This window comes from Podarcis vaucheri (assembly GCF_965113315.1).
Source record: "Podarcis vaucheri genome assembly, chromosome: Z".
In the NCBI taxonomy this organism is placed as follows: Eukaryota; Metazoa; Chordata; class Lepidosauria; order Squamata; family Lacertidae; genus Podarcis; species Podarcis vaucheri.
This window is the reverse complement of record NC_138758.1, coordinates 24,043,343-24,057,900: the sequence shown is the minus strand read 5'-3', so window position 1 is coordinate 24,057,900 and position 14,558 is coordinate 24,043,343. Positions and strand designations below refer to the sequence as shown.

General features: G+C 41.0%; 1 protein-coding gene across 14 annotated transcripts in view; it reads left to right on the top strand.

Annotated features, from left to right (window-relative positions):
• The window catches only part of TENM1 (teneurin transmembrane protein 1), a 392,346-nt gene that overhangs the window by 275,533 nt on the left and 102,255 nt on the right, over positions 1–14,558 (top strand). For all 14 annotated transcript variants that reach the window (XM_082208504.1, XM_082208503.1, XM_082208513.1 and 11 more), the window contains 2 exons: positions 4,263–4,524; positions 5,188–5,455. In XM_082208504.1, coding sequence (XP_082064630.1) covers positions 4,263–4,524; positions 5,188–5,455 — 530 coding nt within the window. The remainder of the gene's footprint in view (positions 1–4,262; positions 4,525–5,187; positions 5,456–14,558) is intronic.

Below are 14,558 nucleotides of genomic sequence, written 5' to 3'. Positions count from 1 at the left end.
TCCGATGAGTTCACGCACCACTACCTTGGCTGTTGTCCTTCTAACTACCAGACAGGCAGGAAGGAGAAAGGCCCACCCATTTGCCACATGGCACACAGCAACTTCTTTGGTTATGCTACTCATGGTCCTTAAATGGCCTGCTAAGGCTATTGTCTTAAAATCACCTAGACAGGCTATAGTCAGTCTATAAAAATGAATGTATTGCCAGTAATGTTGTTTTTGTTTCAGTCAATTCTGGTGATCAACAAGACAAATTGTTTCAATGTATGGCAAAAATATATTTCTAAATATATCTAACAGGGGCGGGGAAGAATGAGAATAAAATATAAAATATTGAAAGATGTAAAAGACAGAGGAGGTTTCTCCTTGCTGGGTATGAGTTTATATTATGAAGCATTTTGCCCTTGACAATATTTTTTGTTGGCACGCCTATTTGTGGTATGAAAAGGTGAAAGTACATAAAGGATTTACAAATCACATAATTAGGGAATTTTTTTATAGAGAATGGAATAAATATAAAAGTTGGTTGGAGACAAAAATACCACTTTGATTCTCACCTTTGGAAGCCATAGCGGTAATGAAAAAGAATATGATAGAAGGTTGGACAACTTATAGAAATTTATTACAACAAGGGGGAGGAGAGTATAAAGAATTTAAGGATTTATCAGGAAAGCTAACAACATGGATACAATATCATCATTTGAATGAAGTATTTAAGAAATATAGGATACAAGAGTTTGGGGAACAAATATCACAATTGGAGAGAGATCTGTTGTAATGTTAAAGTGCTGTCTGAAATCTATAAGATATTATTGGCATGGGAGACAAAGGATGAGCAAGTAAAATCTTCAATGATACACTGGGCAGTAGATATTGGTTATATTGCTTGTGGAATACAGATATAAAATTTACAGCATGCTATAGTTTAAGAGAAAACTACTGTTATATAGATGGTATCAAACACTGACTAAATTGTCAAAAATGTATAAAACAAAATCAAATAAGTGTTGAAAATACAAAGAGAAAGAAGGTATTTTTTATCATATGTGGTGGTCTTGTAGTAAGATTAAAGCTTTCTGAGAAATGATTATAATGAATTGAAAAAGATGTTTAAAATAACATTTGTAAAAACACACACACACCCAAAAGCTTTACTTTTGGGAATTATAGGGGAAGAACTACCTAAACAGTATAGAAATGTATTCATGTATGCGACAACAGCAGCAAGAATGTTATTTGCCCAGAAATGGAAAGAAGGAGAAGTCCCAATGAAAGAATATGGATACAAAACTTGTGGAATACAGAGGTACCTCGATTTTCGAATGTAATCTGTTCCAGAAGTCCGTTCAAGTTCTGAAACGTTCGAAAACTTAAAGTGAAGCCTCAAAGTAGAAGCCTTAATATAGAAAACTCAAAATGGAAGCTGTGTTACCTATTCGACTTCTGAGGCGCATTCGAAAACTGAGGCATTTACTTCCAAGTTTTCAGTATTTGAGTTCTGAAACGTTCGACTACAGAGGGATTCAAAAACCGAGGTACCACTGTTTGCAGAAATGGAGAAACTTACCAGAAAAAATAAGAAATCAAGATGACAAACTTTTTATAACAGAATGGAAATGGTTTATTGAATATTTACAAACAAACTGTAAACAGATAAGGACATTGGCAAGATCATTGTGATAACCTACAGTTTCATAAGAGCATATATTTAAAGTAGATGAATAAAAGAATAAGTTAAGTTAAGTTAGAATATGCAAGAAATGTAAAAAAATAAATTTAAGGAACCACAGAAAGAGAAGGAAGTCAGTCAAGTTTTGAAATGTTAGAATGATTGTAAATCTATTGAAATGTGTTTAACTGGAAATCATAAATAAATAAATAAATAAATGAAATGAAATGAAATCACCTAGACAGAGGAACTGGTTAGCGAGCTGATTGTCATACCTTCTACCCCCACAGATACAGAAACCCAAGAATCAGAAGGGACTCAGGGCATTATTCAGACTGACATACACGAACACCACAAACTCACTTAATAATAATTAATTTCCCCTTCCCTAATGCAATAGCACATCTGTGCAAAAATCAGTTGTTGCTTTTTTAAAAAGTGCACCCTTAACACACAGTTCGTGGATTGACATTTTGATGTACTGATTAAAATAGGCCTTATGGATTAATCAACTGAACCAGTTAAAGCTTGCAAATGCAGAAAAAGCTTATGTTCACAATTTCATGGTATGATTTCCTTTTACTGCAACAGCAGCATAAATACTTTAAAACTGTGAGTAAATAATCTATTGCAGTGTCAAGCCTTGTAAGTAATGGAGCTGATATCCATTCCATATTTTTTGTGATTTTAAAATGCCAGGGTAGCAAGTCACCTAATTATTATTTCTGATTTACCTATCTCTTGACAGAGCTGTAGCATGCAAATGTGCTCTCTCTAGTTTTGTTTCTTTCTTTCTGTGTAACATTTGGGAAATGTGATGGAATATGCATAATTAAGCCTGACTTCCTATCACAGTTTGTTACCATCAAAGGTTTCCATAAGAGATGCATCCAGTAATAGAGTGAAGTAACTATTTACACTGCCTTACGTTACATGACTATCGATGTTAAAGTCATATGATAATAAGAAACTGTATCATTTCCTCTGTCTAATACCATTTTATGCCCCATACCTCTTCTGGGATACAGAGAGCTCTTTTCTATCACAGTCTATCAGCTCAACACACAGTGATAATAAATATGTGAAAACTATTCATGGTATGTGATTCAGGCAGGTCAGTGGATAACCATTCCAAGTAACTTCTGCAACCAGTGTCCAGCAAACCATCTTGCACAGGTACTCAGCCATTGATGCAGCCAGGTCAACATAGTAACTCCCAAAGCTGGTTGGCTTAGGATGTGAGTAAGCAACTGACTGTTTACCTGCTTCTTTACATTGTAGGATATCAGTACTCAAACAGCCATGTTGGCAAAGAGTGAAGGTGTAAGTGGCAGGTCAGCTGTTTCATCATTCATTCATTCATTTTCCCTCCCATCTAACTGGGTTGCCCCAGCCACTCTGGGCAGCTTCCAACATAACAAAAATGTTGCACACACACTCAGTCTCCACGTGGATTCTAGGCACTTACCCAGCATTCATGTTTCCTTTGAAGTGAAGTTCAGCAGAGACTGTGGTGTCTTTATGATATATGGTTTATTTATACATATATACAACATGAGCCTACAACAGAGGGGCACGCAGCATTAACACCCCAAGATGGCCTTGTTTTCCCCATAGCTGCAGCCTTGGATTCAAACTGAAATCAAATATCTCTCTGGCTCTCTCTAGCTTACCTGTCTGCAGGTTTGCTTCATCTAGCTTCTAGTTCACATCACTCAGCTCTCTAGCCTCCGTCCTTCTAACTGCCCGCATGTTGATGGAGGGTTCCCCACCCATCTGCCATCTTGCACAGAGCCCCTTCCTTTGTTCCACTTTATGGCCCATCACCCAGGCTGTCACCTCATCAGGAAGCTAGCCTGGCTGTTCTAAGAATTTGAAGGGGGCCCAGGCATTCAGCCTACCTCCCACAAAAGGCTTAATATAGTGGATGCTCGGGTTGCGAACGTGATCCGTGCAGGAGGCACGTTCGCAACCTGCAGCATTTGCAACCTGGGACCCGCGTATCTGCGCACGCACGGGTCGCGATTTGGTCTTCTGCGCATGCGCAAAGCGCAATTTAGCACTTATGCGCAAGTGCCAAAACTCGGAAGTAACTGTTCCGGTACTTCCGGGTTCAGCGCAGTGCGCAACCCAAAATCACGCAGCCCGAAGCATCTGTAACTTGAGGTATGACTGTAACAATAGTAAGGGTTTGAACAACAGACACATTGCAATACTGTTTTGACTCTTCAGGTTTTTTTCACATTGCATTTGTGCTTCTTTGTTAATGAATTTTAATTTGTTTTTATTTCTTGTAAGCTGCACTAAGAGCTTCTGTATAATGTGGTTTTTTAATGTAGTATAATAAAATAACTAAATGCATACATACACTTAGGCATTTTTGGCAGTGGTATGAGAGCAGCAGCTGTATCACTTGATGGTTCAAAATTTAAAAAGATTGGTAATATTAATATGCCCACTTGCCCTATGAAGAGTGGTTAACACAGAAAGTGCTTAACCCAAATGTTGGAAAGATGGATTTTCAAAAGGGTATTGTTGAAGCTATATTGGACTAGAATCAGATTTTTTAAATGGGCTTCTTTTGTCTTTTCAGTTTTGACCTAGTGGCTGTTGGGGGCATCTCAGTCACCTTGGTCTTTGAGAGATCTCCTTTTCTTTCTGTGAAAAGGACACTTTGGTTGTCATGGAATCGGTTTATTGTGATAGACAAAGTAGTCATGCAAAGAGCAGAAGTGGACCCACCATCCTGTGACATCAGTAACTTCGTGAGCCCCAATCCCATTGTCCTCCCTTTTCCTCTCACATCATTCGGAGGATCATGTCCAGAAAGGGGGACAATTATACCAGAACTACAGGTAAGAGCAAATGCCAATGGTGTAATATCATTGCTTGAAAGACAATAAATAGTTGGTTATCTATTAGGATGGGGACCCCTGTTTGTGTTAAAGTGTGGATAATTTAATTGCCCTTTAGCTAAGTGTTAGATTTGATTTGCTAAAATGAAGAACTGATTATTTTGCTTTTTTGTGTAAGTCAGTGGTTCCCAACCTTTTTAGTTCTGAGAAACTGACCTAAATGGCAGTCGCAGAATAACATAACCCTAAATTAAATTAAAATATGTCATTATTATTTCCCTGTTGCTGATGAGTAAGTGTGGATTATGCCAGCCCAGCATAACCCAGTGTTGTTATACCCATTTTCCTGAGGGTGGAAAAACCAGAGTAGTGTATGACAACCCTTGAGTGTGTAGTCCAGTCTTGCTATCCTGTGTATTGGATTTTTAGGGAAATGATGAGGGTTAAGGAGAGAAGCTTGTGGAGCGATTATTGCAGCAGTGCAATTAATTAAGGAGTGAAGGGAGTACGGAAAGAATTGATGGTTTCATTTGTGAATGGAAGGATAGGAACTGCAGATCCACACATTGGGAAACAACAGAAAGATAGACCATGATTTCAAGTTTCTTAGAGTTTTCTCTGATGTGATTTTCTGTGACGTTAACACACCCAACTGTTTTTCAGGTGGTCCAGGAGGAAATCCCCATCCCTTCCAGCTTTACAAAGCTCAGCTACCTGAGCAGCCGAACTTCAGGATACAAAACCTTGCTACGCATTGTGATGACACATTCTACCATCCCTCCCGGAATGACAAAAGTGCATCTTACTGTTGCAATTGAAGGGCGGCTGGCTCAGAAATGGTTCCCTGCTGTCACCAACTTGGTCTATACCTTTGCTTGGAATAAGACAGATATCTACGGCCAAAAAGTCTCTGGCTTGGCAGAAGCAATGGGTATGCCTTTTAACAACAACAACAGTTAATTAACTATTGATTTATTGCATGGGCATCAGTCATTTTATTTATTATGCATGAATTCCAAGAAGCCTTTTAAATGATCATCTTTCCATGGCTGCATCCGCAACGGAAATGTTCTTTAAGGTTTTATGTTTTAGATATTATTATTATTAACCTTAAAATGCATTCCTCTAAGGAGCTCAAGGCAGTGTATATGGTTCTTTTGCCCACCCATTTTATCCTCACAACAATCCTGTGTGGTAGGGTTAGGCTGAGAGATATTGACTGGCTTATAGACATCCAATGTGCTTCAAGTCTCAGCAGTAGTCATTTAAAAATGTTGCTACTTAATCCAAATCAAATGGTGTGTGTCTGTTTTCCTGTTCCTGTGAGCAGATGCACAATTAAAGATGGATATTTTCTGGTAGTGTCAGTAACACACCTTCTAAAAGCAAATTCAGGTGGTTTGTGAGTGCCTTGAATATTGGAGCCAAAATACCGCCACTGAAAATGAGAGAGGGAGGTCTTGGCATTATTGCGGGAACCCTGAAGTTTGCAGAAGTACAAACATAGTAGTTGAAAATAACTAACAAGGCAAGCTGACCCCTCCAAACAACCTTGTAAGGACTGAGCATGTTCAAGTGCCAGGCCATGTGGAACGTCAAGGGAATGGCTGTAACTCATTCATAGTGTGTCTGCTTTGCATCTCCCAGGTACAATCCTTGGCATCTCCACCTAGGCCTGGGAATATCCCCTCTCTGATACTACATGGAACAAAACCTATGTTCCCAATGTCATTCTGAAAATAAAATGAAAAGTTCAGTGGGTGGGCGGAGCAAAATGCAGGTTACACAATCCTCAGGGAGAATATGGTTGTCTGGCAGGAACCATGGACAGGGGACCTCTGGTCTGCAAGGCTTAATTATGACTGTAATAATTAGATTGTTCCATCCAAACTACACCCACATGCCTTACACATATGATGTCTAGTGATAGGAGGGAAAGGTGGTGCTTGGATGAAAGGGCTTTGCAGGCACCACTGATCAGTGCTGCCCGCAAGACCCTTGCATAAGGCTTCTCAAGAGTAGATAATCAGCGGATGAAAAGTAGTTGGGAAGTGCTAAGGACAGAACTTTGTGAGCACTGACGATCAGTTGGTCATTGGTGCTTCACAGAGTGTTTTGCTTGCATGATTTGATGTCAAACCAGCAAGTCACCTGTTCTCAATTGTGACATTAGGAAATTGACTGGTAGGCACTGGTAGTCTCAAATTGAGACTGCAAGGTGGGAGGTGGAATCAGAGGATTGTAGAGTTGGGAGGAACTTTCACTGCCACATCCATTCCCTGACGCTTGTGCTAGATACACCTCAACATTTTGTTGCAGGTCTCACTTGTTTTCTCTAATAGCAAACTCAAGAGCTTTAAGCACCTAGCCATCGGGAAAGAAAACAGAGCCACCCAAAACAAGCAGTGGTTTCTGCATCCTTGAGGACCTCCTAATTTATGCAGAGATTTATAGGTTTGTAATTTTGTTTTAAAAGTCTTTAAAATGGCCTGGCAGAAATCTTTGAGCTTCCAGCCTTACAAAATGCTAACAGTAGTTGAGCTTAGAGAAAATAGGGCCTAATGGGATGTGATGATGTCATGAAAGCCTATTAGAACTGGCTACATGGTGCCCATCAGTGAGCACAAAGGAAGCACAAATTACTCTCACTCTTAAGCATTGACACAGTTGTAATTTTGCCAAAATGTGCACTGGTGTGCACATTACATGATTCCCATTGAGAACGATATAATGTGCATAGAATATATCTATTTGGATGCACATTGTGAATCACATCCTGGCCAACGCTTCCTGTTTTCCTGCACTGCAGGTATGTCTGTTTGTGCCCTTTGGGAAACCTTTGGAAAGGGGGGGGGGAGCTTGGTTCCGTTTGTTTTCTGGTTTATGAGGAAAAATCTCTGGCTGCCTAAACATAAAGGGAAGACAAGACACCAGGGAGGATGGAAGCCCTGTACTTCACTATTCTATCTTAATTCCTGCCAAGAGGAGTCGTTCCTCATCCTGTCCTGGCTTGAGTGACCATCCCCTCTTGCTTTAGAGCAGGGATGTGGAACCTCATGCCCTCCTTGCCTTTGGCCCTTCTTGCCTTTCGTTCTGGCCCTTGGAATTCTTCCCAAACTGCACACCCTGCTGACCCTGTTTCACACGCTGTGTGGTTTTGTCTGGCTGGGATGTGTTCTTGGGGTCCAACAAGGCCTCTTGCTTGACTGAACAGAGGATAGAGAGGGGTGTGTTGAACAGGCAAGTGGAAAGCAACCTATTGTACAATGGCAAAGTTTGCATTCCTTGTACAATACTAGTGCCTGGATGGAGACTAGAGAGGAGCAAGAATGAGTAAACATTACATCAGTTGCCCCACACTTTTTGTCTCTGGCTCTAACCACCACTGTCATGTGGCCACCAGAAAGTTGCCCAGAAGGGAATGTCAATAAATTAAGCCTTTAGTGCCAAGGGCCTAGTCCTGCGGAACACCCTGCCAGTGGAGATTCAGCAGGCACCTTCTGTGCCAACTTATAAATGCCTTCTGAAAACTTTTCTGTTCTGTTAGGCAATAAAGAGTACACCCCACATAGTAGTAGTTTACTGATGCTTTTTAATTTCTTTTTACTTTCAACTTGTTTTAAAGTCTTTATTATTTTGTTGTTTGATTTTATGTTTTTTATATTGTTGTAAACTGCTGTGATATATCTTTATGGTACAGTGGTATATAGTACAGTGGTACCTCGGGTTAAGAACTTAATTCGTTCTGGAGGCCTGTTCTTAACCTGAAACTGTTCTTAACCTGAAGCACCACTTTAGCTAATGGGGCCTCCTGCTGCTGCTGCACGATTTCTGTTCTCATCCTGAAGCAAAGTTCTTAACCCGAGGGTTAGCGGAGTCTGTAACCTGAAGCGTATGTTACCAGAGGTACCACTGTACATATTTTTATAAATAAATACAATGTGGCCCTTGGGCTGAAAAATATTATCCACCGTGCGACATATTTAAAGTTCTTACCCTGATAAGGTTCAATCTGGTACCATCATTTATTTTGGAAAGTAGATTTGAGCATCTTCCATTTGATGACTGTCATGTATGTGTGTGGTATGGTAAAATTTGTGTACATTTTCTTACCTTTTCTTTAAAGTACCTCATTCATATATTTGTCAGGCATATTTGTTTCCCAAAAGTATCATGAGTTTGCAAGGTATTGTTTTTGTTTGTTATTATGGTACAGATTTTTGTGCTTCGATGTTGCAAACTGCCCTGTGATCTTCGGATGAAGGACAGTATAAAAATTTAATAAATAATAACAATAACAATTCCTGCTTCATGACAAAAAGTCAGGTTCCATCATATACCCTTCTGCCTTTCACAGCACTTCTGAAAAAGTCCAGGGTATTATCTTCCCTACCCCCTTAATTGACACCTCATCATACTTAATCATTCTCTTTTTTATTATTCAAAGAAAGATTCATCATTAAGTTCCAGTAAAACTGATGAGTTGTGTGCAATAATTATACCATGATGCCAATATAATAGCAAATGGCATTGGAGCAGATTGAAATAGCAAATTTCATACAAAACACTCAAGTGCAATGGAGAAACCTTGACATCTTTTTTGTGTGCCTTCCAGCAAGATATATTCTTTCAAAGTGATGGATTAGAGAGAGCAAGGTGAGAGGGCAGAGGGGATAGTGGCTCCCTGAAATAAATGAAACAAGAGGTCTGCTTGCCCCAGGTATGATGGAGTGAGCCTGTGCATCCATTCCTATGCCCAACAGACAGCAGTTGTGACAGTGCTGCCCGTGGAAGCAACATTTTTGCAGCACTGATGAATCACTGGAGGGACAGCAGGGTGAGCATCTGTGCTCAGACCAGGCATACCCTCCTGCCATCTCTCAGAGCAGTGTCACAAGAACATTGTCCCTAGGAAACAGCACTCTGCTGTGACAATTTCAGGGCTGATAGGAATCAATGTGGGGGGGGGAGCCAAGCTCAGTGGCATACAGCACCTGTTTGGCATGCAAAAAGACCCAGATTTTATCACTGGCATATCTAGTTAAAAAGATTTCTGTTTTTCATTTTGTTTTCTTCCAGATTTCTGTTTAAGACCCTGGAAAGCCACTGCTTTCATTGATTATTGCAATGTACACTATGTGGTGCTGCCCTTGAAGACGACCCAGAAACCTTAATTGGTCCAAAACGCAGCTGCTACCAGATTTCTGGCTGGAGTTTCTTTTAGATCTCGTATAACCCCTGTTTTAAAACAGCTGCAGCAATTTCCAGTTCTTTCCCAAGCCTGCTGTCTCAAGTGGTTTCTGTGATTTAATTATTGATAAAGTACAGGTGAAATAAGAAATACCTGTTTTAAAAGCAAGTATATCTAAAATAATTTTAGTGGCATAGGTATAACCCGGTGTCTACAGGGGGAGACAATCTTTCATTAAAAAGAAATGAAACGAGCCTTGCTGCAGCATCAGACAAAATACTTGTCTGGTCCAGTGTCCTCTTCCCCTCAGTGTCCAGACGCTTATGGGAAACCCACAAAAAGGGCACGGGGGCAATAGCCCTTTCCTCCAGTTGCTCCCCAGCAACCATTTTCAGAGGCAAGCCTCAGAGTCGGCTATTAGCATAATTTCTAACATTTAATATCGCCCAAAAGGCATTATGCAGAAATGCAAAATTCAAGTACCTGAAAACTTCCCATACAGACTCTCTCAGGTGCTAAGATCAGTGGAGGGGGATCTCTTGATTGCTCCATCATCCTCAGAAGCTTGTGGGGGCTGGTCTGGGAGAGGGAACTTTCACTCTGTTAGCTCCTAAATTGTGGCACTCACCAAAGGTGTGTTTGGTACCTTATATCACCTTTGGTGAATGCTGACGATGCACCTTTTTACCCTGGCTTTTGACACTTGGGTTGTATATTTTTCAAACCCACCTTAATTTTGGTGGTTGTTTTACACTGTTTTTGATATTTTGTTTTAGAGTTGTAATCCACCCTGAGACCTTAGGGCAAAGAGTAGGTTAATAATAGTAATAATAGGAAGAAGAAGAAGAAGAAGAAGAAGAAGAAGAAGAAGAAGAAGAAGAAGAAGAGAAGAAGACTGACCCATTAAGGCATTTTCTCATCTTTCATAAATCTAGTTGATTTCAGCATTTTTATTCCTTCCTAGATATGCAATACAATTTTTCTTTTCTGTTTCACCATCTCACGAGTTATAGCTTTCACGTACATGCCCCTGAAAGAAGCAGAGTGCTTATTTGCAACCTGAGTGGTTCCCTCCAGGAGCAGAGAGCAATTATGTCCTTTAGTTTTCAGGAATGTGTTCTTCCTTGCACATGTGCTCCTGAATCTCTGCAGGTGCCACATTAACAGCAGATACGCAGTGGTAGTCTTGGGATCTGCGATTATTTCGGCTCCAGCAGCAGCAATTTACTCTGCATTTCTTCATGATAATGGCATAGGAAAGAATTCTGGCAAGCCGAAAGCGACTTTCTGTTACTAAGACAAGTTTTGTGGTTTCTGTTGCTCCTATTCACTGATGAGATTTTCAGAAGAGTTGCCTGCTCCCCCCCCCCCGTAAGGTAGAGTGGATTTTCCCATTGCTTCCTAAGGATGTTATAAATACTGATGCCATTGTATTAGCTGCTAACTACCACAGCCTCGATTTTCCTGGTCATTAAGAAATAGTCACACACGAGATATGCTTATTAAGCTTTTTTAAGCGCAGTGTATGTAAAACAAACTGCTTGTGCTGATTATATTGGGGGTGTTATTGGGTGGTAGGGGGTGTTATTGGGTTGCTGTTTTTATTTTGCGGTTTTATATTTTGATTTTATTCTGTGAACTGCCCTGAGACCTCCACGTATAGGGTGCTATATAAATTCTAATAATAATAATAATAATAATAATAATAATAATAATAATATATGCATAATATATGCTTTCCCCCACTGCACCTTTGCTGTTGATACATATTTGCTGATGTACTTCTAGAAAACCTGGATATAATTTATAGCAGTGGTCTTTAGAATTCTGCTGTTTGTCTTCAGAAAAATCTATACAGTGGTACCTCGGTTTTCAAGCATCTCAGAAGCCGAACGTTTTGGTTTTCGAACGCCAAAAACCCAGAAGTAAATGCTTCCATTTTTGAATGCACCTCAGAAGTCAAATGGCTTCAATTGCATGTTTTCCCATTTTCTCCATTGAACTTGCAGCCAGCCCTTTGTGTCTCGGTTTTCAAACGCCTTAGAAGTTGAACGGTCTTCCGGAACAGATTGCGTTTGAGAACTGAGGTACCACTGTATTTCACTGGTGGGTGGGCATGACCCATGGGGATGGAAGTTCACTATTGGCTGTAGATTTTGAAGGGTGCTTGATCAAGACACACACACCCATCCCAGAGCCCCTTCCCTCTGTCAGTCTACCTCAGGAATGAATTACCTCAGGTCCTTCAGACCTGTCTGTCTGGTCCTTGGGACTGTCTCCAGACCACACACCCCTCAGTGACATCTTCCTGGAAAGTTTTTTGCCTGCCTGGAAGATATCCTTGACCTCTATTTAATTCCTCTTGCTTATTTGGATGGAGGAGAGGAGTGAGTGAATATGTGTAGAAACTACCCTATTGTACAATTAATGTTTGTTGCCCCATTAGCTTTTGCCTCTGTCCCCACCCACTGCTGGCATGTGCCCCTGGAAGTGAGTGTGGCCTATAGGCCAGAAAATATTCCCCATCCTCAGTCTGCCTCCATATTCCCATTAGTGCTCAACTGTATGTGCACATTACTGTATATTATGCTCAAGAACCACAGCATAAATGTTACCACAACTGAACCTGAATCACATGCCTGTCGTTTTCTAATTTAAGTTGTGCATAAATGTACTTATAGAAAAGTCAACTGATCTAATTTTTTTGTACAGTATATGCATAATATTTGTACATCTGCTCCCCCTCCTCTACCACATCATTGCTACCGCCTACTTATGCCTGCTAGGCAGAGAGCCTATCAGCAAGCAGGCGATGGTGGCATCAGCTGCTCCTTCTCCTCCTCACCACCACCATGGCATGAGCCAGAGTGAGAGGTGGATGAACAAGCAGGGTGCAATGTGAAGAGGAGCAGGGTCAAGGGGACCTTCTTAGCAGGTGCATTGCAGTTGCCCACCCATGGCGACCTTTGATTAAGATTTTGGGATTGCTTTGAGGGAGGGATAAGAGGGAGTTGCTCCATTGTGGAGAACAGAAGTTGGTGGCTGTTGCCCAGAGCAGACAATGAGCGGACAATCCGTTCTAGTTTTGTTTTGCTCAGTTCTACAAGGGCTGCAATGAGACACAGGCCACCATCACACAAATTCTTAGTTACAGATAGGTAGCCGTGTTGGTCTGTCATAGTCAAAATAAAAAAATTCCTTCCAGTAGCACCTTAAAGACCAACTAAGTTAGTTCTTGGTATGAGCTTTTGTGTGCATGCACACTTCTTCAGATACACAAATTCTTAGGCTACCCTCTGCAAGTGGAATAGTGACTTTCCTAATAACAGTCAGCAACCTTAATGAACGACAACTCCCAGAATGCTTTGAAGGAAGCCATCGATGTCTAAGGTGCTATCACAGCACTTTAAATGTATAGTGTGAATGTGACCTAAGGAAAAGGAAGCTGACAGGTGTTAATAGGACTGCCTGGTTCATGGCTATTGCTTTTAGTTCACTGTCAACAGCAGTATAAACCTGTGCTTGTACTTTGTCTCAGTGTCAGTCTCTTATCCTCCATTCCTTCTGCATCCAGGCATTCTGAAACAGAAGGAAGGGTGACCATTGCTTATATTTTTGAAGATTGGAGGTGCCAAAAGGCCTCTAGTTGTCACAATTTCATTAATTAGTAAATCTAGTCCAGGTAATCATGTACCATGTCATCAAGACCCTCCTAAGGTCCTGTTTTTTACAAATAGCAGATGAGATGGAACTCTCCAGTATCTGGACTGCACTGCTTTCAACTGTAGGCCGGGGGGGGCATGTTTATATATGTATGTATGTATTTTTATTTTTTTAATTTCCAAAATGCTTCGGAGAAAAAGAATCTCCACACAGTATAGAGATTCAGTTATATATCAAAAATTATATAATAATAATAATAATAATAATAATAATAATAATAATAATAATTTATTATTTGTACCCCGCCCATCTGGCTGGGTTTCCCCAGCCACTCTGGGCGGCTTCCACAGAAACCAAAAAACACTAAAATATCATACATTAAAAGCTTCCCTGAATAGGGCCGCCTTAAGATGTCTTCTGAATGTCAGGTAGTTGTCCATCACCTTGACATCCAATGGGCTTTAAAGGTCAACACCAGCACTTTGAATTGTGCTCGGAAACGTACTGGGAGCCAATGTAGGTCTTTCAAGACCGGTGTTATGTGGTCTCGGCGGCCGCCCCCAGTCACCAGTCTAGCTGCCGCATTCTGGATTAGCTGTAGTTTCCGAGTCACCTTCAAAGGTAGCCCCACGTAGAGCGCATTGCAGTAGTCCAAGCGGGAGATAACCAGAGCATGCACCACTCTGGCCAGACAGTCCGCGGGCAGGTAGGGTCTCAGCCTGCGTACCAGGTGGAGTTGGTAGACAGCTGCCCTGGATACAGAATTGACCTGCGCCTCCATGGACAGCTGTGAGTCCAAAATGACTCCCAGGCTACGCACCTGGTCCTTCAGGGGCACAGTTACCCTATTCAGGACCAGGGAGTCCTCCACACCAGCCCGCCCCCTGTCCCCCAAAAACAGTACTTCTGTCTTGTCAGGATTCAACTTCAATCCATTAGCCGCCATCCATCCTCCAACCGCCTCCAGGCACTCACACAGGACCTTCACCGCCTTCACTGGTTCCGATTTGAAAGAAAGGTAGAGCTGGGTATCATCTGCATATTGATGGACACCCAGTCCATATTGACAAAAATACAAAAAAGCAATTGGATACATAAATACATGAAACCATAATCAAAAGCAAAAGCAAAGATAAAACCAATAGCTCATTTAAAACAAATGTAATTATATAATGTGTCT